We start from the raw sequence: 20,963 nt of genomic DNA, 5'->3' as shown, positions 1-20,963 counted from the left end.
GCCCGAGCTGGTGGCATGAACGATCTGTGTCTTTCTATGTTTGGACAATCAACTTCCCGTTTCGTTCTCTCTGCGTGAACTGCCTCCGAGTTCTACTGGAGACACCGATACCACTGTTGAGTCCATATTGCTCGCCGTTCAGTACTACAGCCTTTTCACCGACGTACGAGCAGCTTGCAACACAGGAAAGTCTTGCGTGGTCACCCGAGGGGCCCGAAGGTGGGCAGTACTGTCTATGAACGAACGTTCCCTTCGTTCGACTGTGATTAGTCCAAGTGGAATCACTGATCAAGCGTTGTAAGCACAGTCCTGGCGTTTGCTGAACCAGTCCAGACGACATAGCTCGTCTCGTTCATGTCGCGCTTTCCTGGTTTGTCGTTCTGACTTGCCATAGATTTAGAGGTTGGTAGAAACTGTGCGATTTAATCTATCTCCTATCTCTCTCTCTTCCTAGACGGGAGGATCTAACTTTGTCGAAAAAGTCCTTACGAACCTGCTCGGATACAATATAGCACTCTGTCATCTGCGACTTGAACGCCCAACCAAGTCCCTTGACCACCATGAATGTGTCCTTCCGCCACCATGATATTTCCTCCTTCCCCGCATTCGACCTTCACCCCTCAACCACACAATCTCCAAATCCGAGCCGCCATCCCACCGCGTTTGTTCGACCGTGACACGAAGACCGAATACGAGTCCGTTTTACATCGTCCAGGACAGTGCTTCTGATCCCATACTTTCTTTGTTTATGCTCGGTCAACGGGGTATTGATGCTAGCGCGAGTGTCAACGTTGGAATGGGGACTCGTCCTCACCGGTCTTTGAGTCCTTGAACATCAGCTGAGTTGATTGCCCTCCTTCGTCCTTCATCCCACCGTTCGCTCTTTGAATCATCTACTGATCGTTCACCGTCATTTTTACGCAGCCAACACGCCCTTCCCCACACGCAACGAGATCGTCGGCTTCATCCTGCATACTCTCCTCTGAACGCCCTACTTTAGTTGGTGCATCTCGCATCATCGGCATCATACGAATCATGTGTCTATGGAGAAGGACGAGGTGTGTTTTTGCACTAGGTTTTTTCTGTGTGCGGGAAAGATCGCACGCGTATGTAGTGGCGTATCGATTGCTTATTGAAACTGAATTTCTATGTGCTTTCTTTGATAGATATGTCCTGAAGATGCAGAACGATCTCGGTATCCCTTCTGAACCCGAGTCGCAAGTCAACGGTCTTCCCACGCCACCTCGATCAACTACGCCGAATACTTCGAAGACGCGCCTCTCTTAATGCTCCGCTGTCAACAGCTGTTCGGTGCCCGACTTATCTGCTCTGGAATGTGTCTAGGTATCTTAGGTGGTGATTCTTTTTTGTTTTGTTTTGAGAGAGGGTGAGGCGCTGATTGCGCTTGCGGTGTACGTAAATGTAAATAGGACGAACCACTTTGATCGTGATTGCTCTCCTCACCACTACCGCTTTAACCGCAACTGACAGGTGGCAATGCATGCTAGGGCTAGATGTTCTTCCAAGTGGATAAGGCATGACGGGATGGCTCACAGCCAGGTCATCCCGCGCCCATATCAGGTATACTAATGCTTCCAACCTCGTGGTCAGTTTGACGGGAATATATTTAATCTAGACGTTCACATCCATCCCACATCTCACCGTCAACAGAACTGCTGATGAACCACCCCGCAGTTTGTCGACCTGATATATTGTTAACTCCGCCTATTAATGAGTTGGTTGAGAACGGGTAGACCACTTTATTCGTGGATACACACCACAGTATCGTACAGATATAGGTCAATGACGCCCCGCTCTCATCATCATCTGCGGTGATACTCCTGGATATTGATACTTCCGTGTCTAGAAGCATCTTGTGTTGCATGTATCCTTCGCTTCGTCTTAAAAATGAGCTATGGGTATTGCTGATGGAACTCATAGGAGAAATCCGCCCGTATCAACATCAACATGGTCAACTGGGCCGTCTGATTCGCTGTATACGTGAACTGTGATTGGAGCGTCAATACCAGTGGGCCACTGGCGGGGATGCCACATGCATCGCCCTCTGCCTCCTTGTTGCGGCCACAGCTGGGCCACACCATGGTAGATGCTCCGGCTCACTTGTGTCGAGACCTGAAGCTGCAGTCATCCAGTTGGTCACTCGCCGCCGAGCTACGCTCGTGAGGTTGAACTTTAGCTCAACTTCAGCTACAAGTCGGCTTGAAATTAGCTCACTCGTATCATCTCGTTGATTCCATAACACTTCTAGGTGGTGCGGAAACTGAAATACTTATTCCTAATCGTGGGTACATGTACGTCCTAAACCCGCTCCTGAACTGAACTGCAGTCTCAACTCATTGCAAGTAGCACCACGATTGCTCTCGCGCAAAGTCACTGAACAGAGCAGGATATCAGAAGCTCAGGAAGCTGATGCACTGCCTAGCGGCCCTTCTGCCTGAGAGCATTTTCTCGATGACAAGTTGCATGTGTTCAACGGAAACTTCTGCTATTGGGCGTAAGCCTCATCAGAAACACATCAGTTCGTCTCCTGTTGGTATCAGTCGCTCCTCGATAAATATCTCAAGACCTTTGGTAAATAGCATGATAACATCTCCACTCGATATCTCCCCCACAGTGACAAAGGACGACAGTGGCTGGTAAGTGACTAGGGGTCCGAGTCTTTTTCCCTTACGATGGTTCACAAACCCTTGTAGTGGATACTGACATAATGTACCACACTAGACTCAGTGATAATTGGTATACTGTATCATGCTGGCCACGAGCTCTATAGTGGTTTCGTTTTTGGAACACAGCGCTCCACGCCCCTCGCTTGAGAGTGTGTTAGGTATCACATTTCCCTACTCTTTCAAGATATGAACCGCTGTTCATCTCGGTTGCTGGTTCTGCTCGATTAGGTTCAGCATTTGTGTCCGCTATAATTATGTACATGTTGTATGGAATTACAACATTTCAAGTGAGGTCTTAACTGCATTCATCCGAAGATTTGAAAGTGCTAATGTCCTCAGAAGACATACATTTACCATTCACTGTGTTTCAATGACAATTATGTCGTGAAGACCCTGGTACGATTATATCGATCACAGTGATCCAAGGACGAGCTGACATCCACATTTACAGGCCTATTCCATGTGGTGGGAGGACAATCACCACAGACTCCAGCAACTGATGGATGGATAGCTAACCTCTGGATGAACCGTATCAACAGGTTACTCGATAGCATTCACATGGGATTTGGTACGCTTGCAAATACTTTTTTACCGTTGATTTTATCACTGACATATTGCCAAAGTGAGCCACGCTATGTATTACTTCCTGGTACGTGTTCGTGGAAATGTCGAGTGGCGCAATTCTGACACAATGTTCGTATAATCAGATAGATAATTATGCGGATGCTACAAAATCAGGAGTCGGTATTTGGTGAGAGAATTATTCCTCCATATCGTTTCTTACATACTAAGCCCAGACCAAATTGGCATTGCAGGTCGATATATGTGCGTGATTACACTTTCTCGTGAATCTTGGTGCCATTAAAATTTGGTCTTTGACCGTAGGCCTCGTTGGTCATCAACGTACGCAGTTCATCCAATCTGGAGACTCATTGATCGTTTACTTCCAAGCAGGTCGTTATAGCATTTGTTGTGGCAACGTGAGTAGCAATCACTAATTGTTTCCTGAGAGGCAGTACTCAGTGCTGTGAGAAGATTCTTTGCCTGGAAGATACTCAGACGTGCGTGCGGACCACACGTCTTCGACTTATTTACCGTTTGATAACTTAGCTCTTTTAAGTCTGCGAGCGTAGATGGAAATTGATAGTTGCCGGCCCTGTAGTGCGTAAATACAACCTTGGACCGTGTAAACCAAGGTTTTGACTCTAATTGTCCCCAAGTTTCTCTTAGTCTTAGTCAACGCAGGTCCGTGCCATTCACTCACTATGTGTCCGCTGATTTACGGTCCAAAATGTTTCTTGATTTTTGATGCTCAGCATTCAACATACGTGAGTCTCAGAGTCCGTGGATAGCCCTGGTAAATATCCTGATGACTCCGAGTTTGGCTTAGAAATCACGATTCTGGTGTATGTTTTCACTTGATGATACGCAATGGATTTGAACGGTCGAAGTCTGACATCACGATCATCGCAGAACAAGAAGATGGGATATTACGAACCTCGGTAATTTACCAGTAAGATTTACAATCTGTTCAATGTGCATGGATACTGACGAAGAGTCTTTCAGAGACAGGCGTCGATATCCTACCTGCTGGCCTCCCTTGCAACCAATATAACCATCATGACGGTCATGATAATTCTTCTCCGCAAGAAGAAGACCGGGTTCCGAAGGCAGGAACCATCTTCTTGCTCTGAATCTGAATACCGAGCTGATACACTGCCTTCATGTTATAGAACAAATACATTGATAAAAGCGCTCATCGTGTATATGGTAGAAAGATCCATCGTCATCACGTATGTGCTCGTCATCCCAGTACTGTCAATCGTTCTCAAAGTCTCCTTAGGATCGTGGACTCTACTTCGCTGGTTGGGGTAAGTTAAATGGGTATCGCACATGTCATATATTGAATGACTTACGATGGGCCATTACAGAATATCGTAAGCCCACTCAGCGTGTGGCCGCTCACCATAAATTTCTTCGGTGGCCAATGTATGTATTACTTTTCGTTCACATTCTGATATACAGCACCATTAACGCATAGCTTTCTCATTATTCCGCCTAGTGAAAGCAAATTCGGTACTGACCACTCTCAACTCGCGCGAGCATCTGAGAAAAGGATTATCCTCAGAGTCTGAGGGAATATCAGGTGTAAACAGTGTCCATGTTCATCGTCTACGGCACTGGAACAATCAGCCAGTCACTACAGTGGACGTGGATCATCCGATGGTTCACGATGGGGAAAGCAGCATTGAGAGGGGTGGAGATGTCGAATTTGCGCGAACTGCGCCTAATTTGAAGATAGGGACTGAGGGGATAGAAAGTGAAGCCATCAAGGATAGCTATGTGAGCACTTTGTAGACGCTCAGACTCTGCCTCCGGGACCATACGCTTGCCTTTGATGGTTTCTCGTTGTGAATCTCTCTTACTACAGCTTCCTATTTATGGTCCACTGGCTCTTCCGTTCACCGCTTCTAGTTGCTCTCATGTTGCCTTTGTCTGACTCACCACCTACGCTGTATCAGCTTATAAGCCCTTGTCTATATGCACTTCACATGTCTCCGTCAATATACATAAAGTCACAAAGATAGACATATGTATGGATATCAAGTGAGCGAACTAAAAGTCCTTACTCATCGCTATTGCTACTTGGATCTGACTACAGCTTCGATGTCGCCGTTTTGTCTACAGCTGGTATTTGGCGCGCATTATAAAGGATGGAGTAAATGGCTTCAGCGAGTGACTCTGGATTCTCTTGCGGGATCTGTCACGGAGCATATACGTTGATTCCAGTACGTTCGAAAGAATAACGGAGGTAAGTAGACATGAGATACTGAAAAGCAGCCTGGTTCGACTTACCATATGACCGACGCCAGGCAAACGTGTGACGGACTTCATGATACGCCCTTGAGACTGATCGATGAGCGAGTCCTGGCTGTACTTAGGGCTACCATGTAATCTCAGCAAAAGATACGACAAGCGGATCCACAGAAAGATGCAGGATGACAGGGTAAGTTAGAGACAACTCACACTACATCCTCTCTCGCCCCAAATATGACATGTATCGATGTCGCTACACACGTTGGTGCGATCATTTCAGCAGCGTCAAAAGTCGCATCGATGTCGTTGTACGTCCTAGCTTCGTGTTCCTTCGAGCATATAACACTAACATAAGTATGACCATCTGCATTCCTAGTTTCACGCAAACCGTGCTCCTATCGGTTCATTATCAGTTGAGGTAGCAGAGGTGCAACGGACAGAAAGACACGAGCTTGGAGATCCATAACGTACCACAAACAGCTTCACAGCCATTCTATCCCATGTCTTCCAAGGGTATTTCTTCGTCAGCCACGACAGCGCCTCCTCCCTCGAGTTCCACGTCGCACGGCTCTTGACCACCGATTTCATGACCGCATTGATCTGACCTTCTCGATCGTCAAGATGAGCGTCGTAAGTTCTTCGATCGATCAAGGCCGGCTCGACGAGAATAATGGACGTATAGAGAGTTCCTAGTGCTGAGCTAAAGCGTGAGGCAGAGGTAGTACACGGTGTCGCTGGAGAGGATGTCGAGTATTGTGATGGGATGAGGTATTTGGTGGAGTACATGCTGAACAAAAACATTGAGTTATAGTATGCGTGGACAGATTCCCACGCAGTAAGATGACGCACATCGCAGATGCTCCAGCTGAGTGGCCAATGGCGACTACACGCCGATCTTGCATGTACTCGGAACCCATGAATCGTGCTAACGCAAAACCCCACTCCGAAATGCCTAGTAAAGCGAGTCTTTTCAACATATCCGGAAACACGTTCATAATGGGATAGGACGTACTGATTCCTTCCGGTCGCTCTCGCAGGGCATCCTCGTTCAATGTCACCGAATAGCCATGGTGTTGCCAGTCCAAAGCCCAAACTTCGCGAATGCGACGATTTTGATCGAGAGTGAATAACGCTTGTATGGTCGGTTCCCATGTTTCTTTGTCTAAATCATCCAGCAATGAGGGATTATGTGGAAGCATGTAGGAGGGTGCATAGGTAGACTTACGCAGAGCCGATGCGTGAGCGAACAGCAGAGACAAGCCGTTGTCTGGGTGGCCCGGAGTACGGTCAGGATCATCTCTACAGTATCGTTTCCCAGAGAGTTTAAGTTGCGGTGAGTTTGGCAGCGAAGGGTCAAAGGTGAACAGTTCTATCTTCATCGTCGCAGGAGTCGTTGTTGGAGGATGATGGTGGTTTCTGAGCAGGAGTGAGGCGCCTGAGGCGCGAAGGTGAACTCGAACTCCGTATCATGCCGGTCGGTGTACTCGGGCGGTGTGATCCTGAGTAGGCGCCCGAGATTGATCTTCGGTCGGGGTGCAAGGAGCGCATCCTGAGGATGCGCAATATTATTATGCTAGAAGCTCGTCTCGGCCTCCATATTTTCATATATGCTAGTCAATTCTCTGTATGTTATTGTTTCTATGCCATGGGCTAATTACCAATATATGATATAGGCAACTCCAAAGTCTGCCATTTCCATACGCTACTCCACTACCTCTCTCTCCATCTGCCGTATCTCAGGATCAACCTCACTTCTACCTGTCTCTCTCAAAGCCCAAGTCTCATCCATATCCGTCCTCATCTCTACCTCCCTCATCAACCCGCAACTCAACAACCCCGCCAGCGAAATGCCGATCATGACTCGCCAGATCAGTTGAGCACTCTCTGCGAATGCGACCCGGACTTGCGTTTTGAGAGGCTCAGTAAGGGACGATATGAGTGGTATGATGGAGTATGCCAGTTGTGTTCCCTGTGGGAGGGTGGCGATGAAAGAGGGTGGAAGTCGGGATTGAAGGGAGTTTTGCAGAATCGTGCCGCCGATGACGGTCCCCCATGTCTACGTATGGTACTCGATATCAGTGGGACTGGAAGACTGGGGCGTTGTAAAAGAATACAATAGCATACCTGCGCAAAACACCTAGTGAACGTAAAGAACGCCAACGCATGCGCATTGTTCGAATACGGCAAAGGTGCCAAAATCGGAAACTGCGTGCTGATCCACACAATCCCCAACCCCGCCCCAACCAGGACTTGGAACCCGAACAACATCGCCGTCGAACTGTCCGCGTTCAGTAAAGATAGTAGACCGGTTCCGATGACGGTCAGGGCCCATCCAATGTAGTTTTGAGGACGGTAGCGTGATATGAGCTGGACGGAGAGCCCGGTTCCGATGGCAAATGTTGGGACGATGAACGCGATTCCGAAGAGGTCTATGCCGGAGCGGATGGGAGAGGCGAGTTTGGATGCTTGGAAGTACAAGGGGAGGTAGACTATTCCGCCTGATGAGTATCTACTCGCCTTGATCTTCGTATTTACTTACAGATGACAGCCATGGACAAGATTCCATGGAAGAACGTGCCGATGTATCTATGTTTGCAAGTAAGTGTTGGACGGATCTGGTATTGTCGTAAGATATGGCTTACCCGCTGAGCGATGTTCGATTGGATAGGAGGAAAGGTGGGACCTTCAGACATAGGTTGAGTAAAACACGTCAAGAAAATGTCCGATGAAACACACACTGTCGGCTCTTTAGCCCATCGAGACTCAACTACGAAGAAAAATGCAATGGCAAGTAGACCAAGGGTCAACGGCGCAAGTATATGAGCGGAAGACCATGGGAATCGAACGCCAGCCAATGTCAGGGCGATGGATACGGATAAAGTACCGCTGATGATGACGATGAGACCACTAGAGTACCTTAATATAGTTCATCAGTAGACATTTCGTGATTTATCAGTGAAAGAACTCACATCCAGTCCATACGGAGGACTTTCTCCCGAAGAGAAGCCTTTGGCGTGAATACATGAAGAAAAAAATATACGAGAAATGCTGCAAGCGCGGTGACGGGAAGATTGAGGAAGAAGAGCCATCTCCATTTCGCTCCCGAATTGGCCAAAGCGCCGCCTATGGGCGGTCCGATAGCGCTGAAGTGAGTAATGAGATCATTGTTACACCGGAAGAAGAACAACCAAGCTCGACATACCAAGCGAATGCCCACACGCTAAGCACATAAAGAATATAAGACTCAGTTCGAACGACTTATATATGAGACACTTACGAAGCCGTGATTCCCTGGAATTTCCCTCGTTCAGGAAGTGGAACAATGTCTGCGTAGATGATCTCGGTTATGGCGATGCAGCCTCCTCCTCCGAAACCCTGTATCGCTACAACGTCGTGTCTTATGATTTTACGAACATAGCTGAGATATGGCATGACGCACCTCTACCTGATATGAGCATATTCATGCTCCAGGAGGAACCACATATTGCGGAACCCAGCGCGAACAGAGCGATGAATATGAGTAAAACGGGCTTTCGCCCGAATACGGAAACAAGGCCTCCAATGAGGGGAAGCACTGCGGTAGACGCTATTGTGTAGGCGCTTCCGACCCAGATAAAGTCTATTCCGTTCAATTGATGGACGATAGTAGGAAGAGCCGTGGAGACAGCAGTCTGTCAAGTGAAATACACCTCGGTCAGCGCAACTAAAGTGAGATGATATAGAATACCACGAAAAAATAAAATACCAGATCGAGTGCAGAGAGCAAGTCAACTGTCAGATTTGCAACAAAGACCAGCCAGAAGTCGACGCCTCGTTTTGTGTCGACGGGTGGGGCAAGATGATCATTTTTGATGATCGTGTAAGCATGAGACCCCAAGGTGGCTGCATGCGATTCTTCAGAGTCTGAATCATAGCACGCTGGCTCTACAATCCTGCCAACAGGACCAAGTTTCTGGGTCTCGGCCGATAGAGCTAGTAGAGCGTTATGAGAATGGGATCCCTCTGTTGCTAGATGCGAGTCATCAGAATGGGAGTACATCGTCGAAGCGAGGTATATCGAAAATGACAGGATATCAGTAGGAGTGCGAGTTCGAATAGGCAGTATCAAGAGGTTTCAAGGGAGGGAAGTCGGAAGTCGTCAACTCTGGAAGCAAACTGGACGAAAGAACGGAATGACAGACAGGCGTGGAGATCATAAGTACGTGGCTCATCGTCTGCATCAGGGATCCCAGCACGAGTGCGAGGCGATTAATCTCAAAAGTGGTAGTCCGTATGCTAGCGGAACAGGAATAGAGGTGGACATAGCCTTGGTGAAAGGTGGCAAGCGGAAGCTAAAAGGCATGTTGTGTAGCGAAAGTGTGAGTGGGAAATGGTAAGAATGTGCTGTGACTTTGTAGACGAGAGAAAGCAAGGAGGAAGACCAAAAGAAAGACGTGGAACTGGGAAATGGAAAAAACGCGCTACGGTAACAGTGTGACGTGACGTGACGGATAGTGACGACACGCGGGAGAGCAAAGGAGTGTGGCTGAGTGTGGCACCGCTGCAAGGAGGTGCGGTCTGAGCTGCATTCATTTTTGTAGGTTGATTTCTATGGGCCGATCGTTGTAAGGGACTCGGGGAATAGGTTATACATGCATTGAGAACAAAAAACATATATTAGACCGTATCTGCAGCCCAAAATATGAATGGGGACTTGAGAATATCAGTCTTTCTCCTGAAAATTTGAAAGTTTGGAGCGATAAAACAGGCGTGGAGCGAAGGTCTCAAATGGCGGTCGGAGGCCGTCCGAGCCAATCACAACGCGCAGACAGTGCGTTTCCGGCTTCCTACGACTTTTGAACGTCCAGCTTCGGTTATTTTCGAGTCTGCTGATAAAAAAGTGAGTGATTCTTCTGTTAAGAAATCTCTCATATTCTGGGCTGCAGATACGGTCTATTATAGCGTACTTCTACATTTTCTGAAACATGTACATGCACATAAATACATACCATCACTGACAAATAAAACAGGACTTTGGAAATGGCCGCGAAGCGGCCCAGAAATTAATTTTGGCTTTCTCAAGCATTGGCACGTCTCTGAGAATTTTTACAGAGCCGTGGATGGTTGAGTCTGAGCAAAGCGACTGAAGGGAAGCCGGCGAAGGGTGGCGAGGGAGGGAGTGTGGCGGGCGTCACGGAGGCGCGCTGGATCGTGTTTTGATGGGACTGGATCGTGTTTTTTTGGATAGGAAGGTGTCTGCGCACCTGGGCGCTTCACACCAAGCTCCCCGCCAGAATTTTACCGAAGGTGGGACGAGGCGGGAAAAACACGCTCCCGATAATCAGAAACACGATCCAGTGCGGGCGCTTCAGTGGTACGCAAGGCGCCGCCCATCAATCTTATCTGTTCGGGTGCCGTTGCCGGGTTTACCTCATGGCCATCAAAGTTGTCACTCCGTGGAATTTCGAGGGAATTTCGAAGTGGTCATGATCAGTTGCGATTGAGAACACAGCCTCCGGCGAATGCCGGATCGCGGAAAAAATTCCAATTTTTCAACCATGCCCTCGCCCTGCTCCTTTGTACTTTTGCTGCCGATGTACAGGTTGAGAACTTAGCGAATCCTTCCAATCATGGCTTACTGGTGCGATGATACAGATTGGCCGCGTTGACCGAGAGCACATTGAGAGCACAGCTCTAGGTAAGTCGAGTTCTACAAGTCCTTCGTCCATTCAGTAGCCGTTTGACGTGAAGTGAGTGGCTGTATACCGCTCACACTCTCAATTTCCTCGACGCTCAGAGAATACTGCGCAGGGAGAACGCCCATGACGCGCTGCACTTTTCACCCTTCCTCGGAACCTCGATGCCCTCGCCCTCGAAAGCACACCGGTCCAGCTGGTTTCCCGATCTTTTTCTCGTCTCGTATATGATATCCACGAGATTTGTTATTGTAATTCACTGAGTAAAACGATTCTTCATCGAGCTCAAGTCCAATAGTCTATAGATCATTCCGCGAAGCCCGAATATAGGGCGGTTCACACATCTGTTGCTGTCCGTGCAGGCAGTAGAAATGTTGATACAACCAAAGTTCCGCGTTGTTCTCATTGATTTCTGCCTCATCGCTTTTGGTAATCTTCTTTCTAGTGGGTTCGATCAATTCGGTCTGGCCGGGTAGGTGGTGCTGTGTCAGCTTATGTGCAATATCCTTTTGCGCAGGCCGAAAAGCCCATATAGTAGACTAATCATGCAATTCTTTCCTCCGCAGTACATCGAATGTATGTGCATGAGATGTATTACCTTTGTTAGCAGTGCTCGCCAGGCTCTTCAAAAGTATCAGGATCATGCAATGACTTGCTCACTCGCAAAACAGTCTTCACGCTTTACAGGCCTCTTCGACTGATATTTTACTCGTAAAGTGATGGCTACCATTCGCACTGGTATCACGATGGATTCAAACTTCATCTTTGCCGGATATTCTACACTCACAGGAGCAGTACGTCCATGTTCGTCTGGTCTCGTCTTTCACCGCTTCGTACTCAAGCAGCTCCTAGGTTATCTGTGTCTTTTTGCATAATTTCCGGGTCAGGAGTGATTATGCAGCATGCATCATAGTGTTCGCGTGTTTGGCTCTGATTGTTGTCAACATGGCCTCCGTTTCGGCAAATGCACTCTACTCGCCGTTATCTCCTCTCTTCTTTGTAGTAGCGGCAGCCTCTTCCGCTTGTGTCTGCACGGTCTTGTATCGTCTATCACCACTGCATCCACTGGCGAGCTACCCTGGGCCCCGTATATGGTGGATCAGCAATCTTAAGCTGGTCCATGTCTCACTCACTGGACGCCGCCACCTAGTCATCGACGAACTACACGCAAAATACGGGCCTTACGTTCGGATAGGTTCGCACTTCTCCCCTATTCGGCATTCGTTCCTTGATTTGACGGTCACCATAGGTCCGAACTCAGTATCTATCAACTCTCCCTCAGCCACAGTTATCTACGGCGCGAATCTTCACATGGAAAAGAGCGACTCGTACAGTACGCCTGGCCATATCAAATCTGTATCTTTGTTCTTCAAGCAGGCGTCGAGGGAGACGCATAGCGACCGGAAGAAAATCTGGTCTAGGGCCTTTACAGGGAACGCGTATGTGATCATCATCACCCATCAGATACATATCTCGTGCGTCGTCACGATATGGATACTGACGTCTTCATCCTTGATTTTAGTGTGGCACAGTACATGCCCTTGTTAGAACGTCGAACGTGGCAATTGACGACATGCCTCGAAAGCCGGCAAGCAAGGAGTCCCACTGGTACGGTCAATCTTCATGAAGCGCTCTGCCATTGGGCATATGATCTTATGGTGAAATCCTACTGCTACTCTTCAATATCATATCTCGTTAACATGAACTGACACTGGATGTAGGGAGATGTTGTCTTCGGAGGCTGCAATAGTCTCGAGCTGATGAAGAACGGAGATCCTCGGGAGCTGGTGGAGGGTGGGAAGGAGGCCACCATTCTCGTCGATAGGTTCGTAATTTCCATAGCACAAGGGGTTTTCTCTACCTCATCTCTCGTTATTCTCAAGTAGCCTGGGACAAGCACCGTGGTTGATGGACATATTGTGGCACCTGCCTGCGGGTGGCGCAATGCTTCGCCTGCGAGATGTCGCCGCAGAATTGATGCGTAAGCGTGTGGTTTCCACACGAACGACTGAGATACGTGACTTGACATCTTACCTCGTAAGTCCTTCATCGCCATGCGCGCTACAATTGATAATAATTGCAGACACAGCTCGAGGGTGATGCCACTGGGGAGCCGATTCCTCACAGGGATCTTGAGGTCGAAGCGGTGGTAGCCATGCAAGGAGGTAAGATGTGCTCACTACATCTTCCACTTGACGCTCACTACTCGGCATCATGTTATAGGTTCTGACAACACGTCTACGACCATGACTTTGGCTTTCTATTTCATGCTCTGCCAGCCCAGATACTACAAGATGCTCCACGAAGAGCTCGAGACGGAGTTTCCTGACCCGCTTGGCGATCTCGAGCAGAATCGACTCGCAGAGCTTCCATTTCTGAATGCAGTGACACATGAAGCCCTGCGCCTCGGCTCTCCTTATTATCTTCCCCGAATAGTCCCACGAGAAGGCACAATCATTGATGGACGATATCTTCCTGGAGGAACTGCTGTCGCGGTTGCTGCCTACTCCCAACAGGTCAGCCCAGAGAACTTTTACCCAGATCCTTTGGTACGTTCGATCATTTTTATTGTCGCTATTCTTGTGTACGGACGTATTGACTCAATAACGACATCTACAGGAATTTCGTCCTGAGCGGTGGATGCCCGGTGGACTTGGTGAAGGTTCTCGGCTCAACAGAAACGCTTGTTTTTCTTTCACGATGGGTACGCGTATATTATCCATGTTATTCTATCGCATCATCTCATTCCCTCTATTGCTTCAAGGTCCCCACATGTGCATAGCCAAGGCCTTCGTGTATCAACAAATGCGCCACGTCCTGGCACGATTGGTTCTTAACTACGACATGGAGCTCTCTAAGGGATTCGACGCGAGAGCATATCGCGATGGAATTTTGAACATGCGTACCACGATACTAAAACACCCGTTAGATGTAGCTGTTAAGCGCCGCGTAAGAGTTGCGGCTACGTAGCAGACGAGCGTGAGTGAGGCCTCCGATTTTCCTTTTATGCCCTTGTACTCCCGGACATATCTTCAACCTTCTTTTTCTCTCTGGAATTTATTTTTCAGTATTTTCACTTCTACATAGCTGATATGTTTGCGCTTATTGCGGATGGACTCTACTTGCCACATCACGCCACCCTCTTTATTTGCACCTGTTTATTCACTGTTCCACATCGTCTGCAGAATCATAATGTGATCTCGCCCGTCCCGTTCGTCTTCCACCTACATCTCAGTCTACCAGCGGTACTCCAAAACTACATCCACGACGTTCAACAATCACCGGTACCCCCGTTGATTCCGTCAAGTTGCCGTCTCACATCCCTCTTTGCATCTGAGGAGCCTTGTAGTCAGCGGCAAATACTCCCGTTCGATGCGACGGTCAACTTTCTAGACAGCGACCAGATTTTTCTCTGGGCGCTTGATCCGTGGCGGTCCTGAAAATGCTTGTTATGCAAGCGTTTACAGCACTGCTCACCTCATGCATCGAAACCCACCAAAAACGTCGGGCGATGGTTATGATCGAACCCTGCCACCGCGTCCCGAGTGGGAAAGCGCCTCGCATCATAATGGAACAGACGACAGCCTGCATCTATCCTTGACTGAAGCGGAAAACGGACGGCTTTTGCTTGGCCCTTCGTCTCGCTCTGGCGTAACAAAGTGTTCGTCGGCGGAAGTCATCCTTTTCCTGTTTAAGCTGCGACAACGATCATTGCGGCGCGGATGAATGCCGTTTGGTCCTCACACAATGGATTTAAGCAATGGTTGCCCTGGACAGGGACATCAATATTTCACACGCCTTTCCCGCCCGACAATAGTGAACTCATTCATAGAGGATATGGTTTCATCGTTATCTTCAAAAGTTCCGGCAGAAAAGTACTTTTCAGGTTCGTGCATCCATCCCCTGAGCGCCCAAGCGAGCTATATTAACCCAATGTCACGCAGCCGCAGCTCTAATCATCCTTCTATACGACCATTGTATTACGCTCGGCCCAGAGATTGGGTTGATTTGGCTACGGAGGCCGTGGTCGACGTCTCAGCGGACACTCGTATTTCTACGCTACCTCGTAGCTGCATCGCAGATATACACAGCATTCGGTGAGTCCCTTTCGTACACCTCTTTCCTCGAATATTACTGACGTCGCATGGCAGCACTAAGCGGGCTGTTCCACCACGGAAATCAGATAGTATGTCGTTTCTTGAGGTGCTTCACTCTGGAGCTGACTCTTTTATCTTTCGCAGTCGTGAGTCCTCTTGAGTTAATCTAGATCATGAAGCAGTCGTAATGGACCTATGCAGGTGTCAGGTATGGTTATTCGTCAGCGCGGCCTCCTGCGGATTATCGTTGGCTATAATTGATAGTGAGTTCCATCGCAGAGTTTTTGTTATGGTATTACATCCTGATGCGTCATGCGCTCTGCACAGTCGTGCTCGTTCTAAGACTGTACGCTCTCTGGGACCATCGCCGAAGGGTGTTATACGGACTGTTAGCCGGTTTTGTCATGTCTTTCTCTTCAACGATCGCCTTTGGTACCCTCAGTATGGCCCATATGTTGCGTATGTTAACCCCATAGTTTCCTCACTGCGTCATCCCTACTGATGTCTGTGAAAGCGAATGTTTCATATGAGGAGACCTTCCATATGTGCATACTTTCCGAACAGCCGCGCCTTTGGGTCGGACTATGGGCGTCCCAGGTACGAGTCTATACCCGCTATTCCACGGCTACACTGAGACTCGCAAACCAGGTTTTCTTCGATATCTGGGTGTTTGGGTCTACCGTCGTCAACGCGGCCTCACGACCGAGAGGCGCAGATGTGAAGCTGATCAAAGATATTCAGCGCGACGGGGGTCTATTTTTCTTCGTGCGTGGATCCCATGTCCTTAGAGTTTCTGTTCGTATCTGATTCTCGCCCATCATCGGTCTTCGTAGGGTCTATTTGGTGAGCAGTCTCGGAAGTGCTAAGTATTTTGTATGGCTGACCTCGTACATAGCTCTCAGACTCGTGAATATGCTTCTGTCCGCTTTCGACTCAAATGTCAGTCCGCATCCACGCACTCTCATACATGATAGCTTCTAACATTCCTCTATCTCATTTAAGCCCGAATATATGGTCATAGGCTTCTTGTGAGTACTCTGTCTCAACCAATTCGTGTAATCGTCTGGGTTACTTATATTGCGCTAGTAGTTTCACCTGGACCATGGTCGCCGTCATCATGTCCCGTCTCCTCCTCCGCCTCGAACAAATGACGTCCACGCGCTGCAGCGGCTCGGACCGTGCAGCTTCAGTATCTGTACTCCCGGAGTGTCATAATCCGAGAGACGAGGCCCACCAGTTGATATCTATAACGCGTCATATCGAGCGGGGGGACTTGTAGGTTGTAGGTGACGCAATGACGAGATAGTGTACGAGAGGATTGGTGCATTTTTTCTTGGTGTCGGTTTGTGCATGTATTTTCTTGATCTTGACGTTTCTTGATGAAATTTATTGCTATATGTTTGATGATTCGGACAAATACAACGTGATTCCACCATTTTAGCTTGTTCGCAGGTGGGAGGATAATACCACGACTCCCAGGACAAACTCGTGTACTCGTGTTGTACATAATAAATATGGTTCAATTATAATAGTACAATCGTTACACGAACGATGCATTACAACAGCAAATCCATCGAAGCAAGGACATCGATTACACCCGCAACGAATGCAGAAATTAGGGAGAAAAAGATACTATATGCGAATCACTCGAATAAGCATACACTCTCCCGCACAATAGCTCTGCTGCACCACCTCCTGCTAAAATGAACCCCGATCCTAATATCTCCTATATTCCTACCCGTACTAGCCCTGATCGACTCTAATCTCCCCCACGTTCCTAGCCCCACACTCCTCATTCCACCTTGACGCTCTCCAACTCCGTCCTGCCAGCTCCGAACCGGCCCCGTCTATCCCTATAGAACAAGACGTCGCCTGAGAATAAGAATGAAAAATCATAACACACGTGTCAAATACTCGTCAGCGTTCAGCGCCGCGCAACATTACCCGCGTACCCGAAGGAATTGAGAAGAAGCAGCCGAAAGTACTGCGGAAAAACCAAGTGAAAAAACACACCCTCATCATCAACGAACTGACACCCCACATAGCTCCGCCACAACGCCCGGAAGACAGGCTCATCGGAATATAGGTACGCGTCGCCGAGGAGTGCTTTGAGATGGAAGGTTGCAAGATCGGCATTGTCTGTACATGTGTGGAAGGAAGGAAGTAGTCAGGGATTGAGGACGAGCTGAGTGTGAAGGGAGAGAGGTGACGGGGACCAAGGAGGGGAAGGGAGAACACGTACACCAAGGCAACTTCGGAAAGAAATGATGTATCACATGAAAATGTGCGACTATAAAAACAGCACATTCATCAGTCCAACTGCTTCACGTCCTTGGCCAAAAATAAATCGAACACACCATCATGCAAGAACCACCGCCCCTGCCATCCCAAGAAATCTCTATCGACCGTCGCAGCGGCGCCCCTCACGAACGTCCACGCGCCGGCTCTATAATGCGGGATGTAGGGCGTCGTGTGGTGCAGCTACATAAAATCACATAATAAGATCAATATATGCGTTGTTAACCAGCACTACATCCCCAAGGAACTAGCAGGTTGCGGGGATGTAGGATGAAAAGAGGGAAAAGAAAAAATAATACGCACATAAGTAATCATAACGAACCAGTGCGTAACACCCAGCCATGGTATCCCATAATACCACAACACGTTCCATCCTCCAAATGTCTTATAAAGCTTAACCATGAGGAGGACCATGGTGCCGATCCCGAGATCGGAGACGATGACGGCCCAGAACTGGGAGGGGCGGAAGAGGATGGAGCGGGCTGGTTAAGTCGAGGGTAAGGGAGATGGGGATCAGCGCCCTAGAGCAGGAAAGCAAATGGAGGTGTGAAGGCTTACGATCAAAGTGATTCGTCCTACATCCCAAAAAAAAAACACGTCAACATCTCTCAACATTCAACAGCACATACACGAAAAAGACTCACCAGTTCGGGTAGCCCTTCTGCCCAGACACGTTCCACAGCAAATAAACCGGAAACGCAAACAGTTGTTGACGGAGGAGCATAGCTAGAGTGTAGAGGGGCGTGTCTTCAAAGTATTCGGCGTAGTTTATTGGGGAGGTGGTGGAGGCGTGACCGTCAGATTGGGGTCGCGGTTCTGGTGGGATACCGAGATCGCTTCGCGTCTTCGGGACATACCTAGCAAAGAAACGACATTGGCGTTGAGCTTTACGGATCCCACAAAATAGAAGTGGATATCCTGTATAAAAAAAACGACGTAAACTCACACCTCATCCCTCTCCATACTCCCATGATTCGCATGATGCCGATGATGCGAAATGCTCCAGCTGAAGTAAGGAGTCCACAGCGCCGTGTGGATCACGAAACCGAGGGCGTCGTTGAGGGGTTGAGAGGGCGAGAATGCTGCGTGGCCGCACTGAATCGTGCAAGACGAAGAGGAGGAGTATTTAGACCACGAGGAGAAGAGGATAGATTGGATAACAAAGAGGTAAATTAGACGACGAACAGGTAGATTAGACGATAAGAAGGAAGTCAGGCAGGAAGGGTGGAGGGGGTGGAACCGAAGAGATACGGGAGTAAAACACTTACTTCGTGTCCGAGGACCCAGAGACCGGTGAGCGCGAGCCCCTGAGAATGATTGAATATCCGTGTTAGTATCTATATCTCATTCACAGAGCGTAAACGGGGGAAGGTTAGGATGAGGAGCACCCACCTGGAACCACCAGCTACGCAGTAAGGAAACATTAATGAGCATCAAATCTCCCTCACCACCAAATCACACTTATCAAAGAAACGACGTACTACCCTGCCCAGAGCAGACTCCTCAAAACCCACCAACCCGCACCCTTCCCTTCCTCAGCCAATAACGAATCGAACCAATAAATCCCAAACCCAAGCACCAAAATTTGTATCAGGTCCCGAACTAGGTAAAACAGACTCGTCCTCGTGTCACGTTCGAATAAACGCGGTGGGATGACGGCTCGGATTTGGGAGATGTTGTGGTTGAGGGGTTTGAAAGACGAGTGTGGGGAGGGAGGAGACATCGTGTTAGTTAGCGGTAGGAGACTTTCGCGTCGGTGTCGGGATTGGTGTCCCAGGCTTCTAGTAGAGTGTTATATACCGTCGCTTGAATCAGTTCTTCCGTCAAAGACCAAAGTACATGGATGAGTTATCGACAAACTTGGTTCTTCCTCCCTCAGGCCCTCCGAGAGCGAGCGAGCGAGATATATTAAATCGCACAGCTTCGACCCACCCACCAAGGTCTAAGTCCACCACGCATCGCAAGGCAGAACAAAGGCCGACATCGACGAGAAAAGCTATGCCGTCCACTCTGGTGCTCTACCAGAGAGTCGCGACTAAGCCGAGCATGCTTAATCAGTCCAAGTGATCGCACTCCGAGTCTTCAACTGATCACAGTCGAACGAACATAATGATAATGTCCAGTAATAGCGAGTACTGCCCATTTTCGGGACTCTCGGGTGATTGGCAGTAACAAGACCGCCCTGCGAGCTCCTCGTATGTCGGTAGAAAGGCTGTAGTACTTTGCGAGCTCAGTAGTGGTGTCGTTGCCTTGAATAGAAAAAGGCTGTTCGCTGCGCGACAGATGAGGATCGAACAATAAATCAAGCCCGAAACGGGAAGGTGATTGTCTACACGGGAAAAAGGCTGGATTATTTACGCAGAGCCATCATATCGGGCTTTTCGGGTAGAGCCCTTCGTCTCATCGCTCAGAGGTGGCTCGGAGTCTTCACCCAGTGTGATCGCGAGAAAGAGGGCTGCGATAGATGTGTACTTATGCCCTCCGCTAATGGTCGTCATGATGGGTATGTATATGAACTTGAAGCTGCCCCTATTCTCGAAAATTGTTAGCGATGGCAAAACAGAGAGATGGGAGCTCACGGCGGGACGAGACGTCCCGCAGCGTAGGGTATCATCGTTCGTCATCTCATCAGCCAAACTATTCAATGCTTACCACAGCACCTTCACCTCGAATGATCACAGTCGAACGAACGGAACTCCCACTAATAGACAGTACCGCCCACGTCGGAACACTCGGGTGATCAATCGTACGATACTCTCCTCGAGCACTTCGTAGTAAGCACAGTAGCGGTGTCATTCTCTTGAAGAGAACTAGAAAGCTGTTCGGTGTGCGACAAATGCATTGAAGGATCAAACAATGAAGTAAGACCCGATATAGAAGGCGGTTGTCCAAACATAGACATCATTCGTACAGAGCCACCACCTCGGGCTCTTCGGACAGAGTGTCTCATCGTCAGAGCCTCGGACTGCGCGAATTGTGTGCACCAAGCGGAAGACGTACGACGAGAAAGAAATCAGCTATCTATGAATGCGTATAAATTGCATGCAGACTATGATGTTCGAACATACAACTGCAAGACAAGCAAGACATGTCGTTCACAGCATACGTGAAGCTCGCAGCTCTGGCAGTAGGAGCCGCTAGTTATTACATCTCGCTTACGCCGCCTACGCCACCGCCGACAGAAAAGGACAGGGTGTACTCTGGACAAGTATTCGAGAAATTATCGCTCGTCCGAGTGATTTCGTTTTCCTCGAAGGTACGTCGCTCACGACCCTGAGAGAGAAGAGATGGACTCACCTACTTTGATGGCCAGACGTTCGTGGCGTTGATGTTCGCCTGCGAGTTCATCGTGACGGCCTCTGTGGCGCTCCCCGAGCTCATGCACACGC

General features: G+C 48.7%; 6 protein-coding genes across 6 annotated transcripts; 3 read left to right on the top strand and 3 right to left on the bottom strand.

The window, feature by feature from the left end:
* Positions 1-5,343: 5,343 nt before the first annotated feature.
* On the bottom strand, positions 5,344-6,883 carry STEHIDRAFT_157878 (uncharacterized protein; the record flags this gene model as incomplete). The annotated part of the gene is made up of 7 exons (XM_007305282.1): positions 5,344-5,448; positions 5,544-5,631; positions 5,715-5,899; positions 5,976-6,291; positions 6,354-6,456; positions 6,517-6,666; positions 6,730-6,883. 7 exons carry the CDS (start codon positions 6,881-6,883, stop codon positions 5,344-5,346), a joined length of 1,101 nt encoding a protein of 366 aa, XP_007305344.1.
* A 323-nt stretch (positions 6,884-7,206) lies between these two features.
* STEHIDRAFT_60020 (iron permease) lies at positions 7,207-9,543 on the bottom strand (the record flags this gene model as incomplete). The annotated part of the gene is made up of 10 exons (XM_007305193.1): positions 7,207-7,560; positions 7,629-7,993; positions 8,044-8,090; positions 8,147-8,187; positions 8,243-8,411; positions 8,474-8,647; positions 8,707-8,724; positions 8,782-8,887; positions 8,944-9,175; positions 9,250-9,543. The coding sequence occupies 10 exons, from the start codon at positions 9,541-9,543 to the stop codon at positions 7,207-7,209; spliced, it is 1,800 nt and encodes a 599-aa protein (XP_007305255.1).
* A 2,503-nt stretch (positions 9,544-12,046) lies between these two features.
* STEHIDRAFT_59628 (cytochrome P450) lies at positions 12,047-13,409 on the top strand (the record flags this gene model as incomplete). The annotated part of the gene is made up of 6 exons (XM_007305160.1): positions 12,047-12,374; positions 12,429-12,618; positions 12,702-12,837; positions 12,901-13,004; positions 13,066-13,216; positions 13,269-13,409. Coding segments are annotated over 6 exons (1,050 nt in total), but the record flags the coding sequence as incomplete, so codon positions are not given.
* STEHIDRAFT_24155 (cytochrome P450) lies at positions 13,396-13,828 on the top strand (the record flags this gene model as incomplete). The annotated part of the gene is made up of 2 exons (XM_007305107.1): positions 13,396-13,728; positions 13,799-13,828. Coding segments are annotated over 2 exons (363 nt in total), but the record flags the coding sequence as incomplete, so codon positions are not given.
* Positions 13,829-15,098: 1,270 nt separating this feature from the next.
* On the top strand, positions 15,099-16,083 carry STEHIDRAFT_59904 (uncharacterized protein; the record flags this gene model as incomplete). The annotated part of the gene is made up of 3 exons (XM_007305181.1): positions 15,099-15,276; positions 15,604-15,682; positions 15,912-16,083. Coding segments are annotated over 3 exons (429 nt in total), but the record flags the coding sequence as incomplete, so codon positions are not given.
* Positions 16,084-17,068: 985 nt separating this feature from the next.
* STEHIDRAFT_59242 (uncharacterized protein) lies at positions 17,069-19,297 on the bottom strand (the record flags this gene model as incomplete). The annotated part of the gene is made up of 11 exons (XM_007305133.1): positions 17,069-17,148; positions 17,290-17,415; positions 17,519-17,566; positions 17,634-17,757; positions 17,878-18,056; positions 18,133-18,149; positions 18,219-18,431; positions 18,521-18,669; positions 18,843-18,881; positions 18,967-18,979; positions 19,056-19,297. 11 exons carry the CDS (start codon positions 19,295-19,297, stop codon positions 17,069-17,071), a joined length of 1,230 nt encoding a protein of 409 aa, XP_007305195.1.
* Positions 19,298-20,963: the final 1,666 nt, after the last annotated feature.

The sequence above is a fragment of the Stereum hirsutum genome, assembly GCF_000264905.1.
Source record: "Stereum hirsutum FP-91666 SS1 unplaced genomic scaffold STEHIscaffold_9, whole genome shotgun sequence".
In the NCBI taxonomy this organism is placed as follows: domain Eukaryota; kingdom Fungi; phylum Basidiomycota; class Agaricomycetes; order Russulales; family Stereaceae; genus Stereum; species Stereum hirsutum.
The sequence above is the reverse complement of the archived record's forward strand: the minus strand, read 5'-3'. Positions and strand labels throughout refer to the sequence as shown.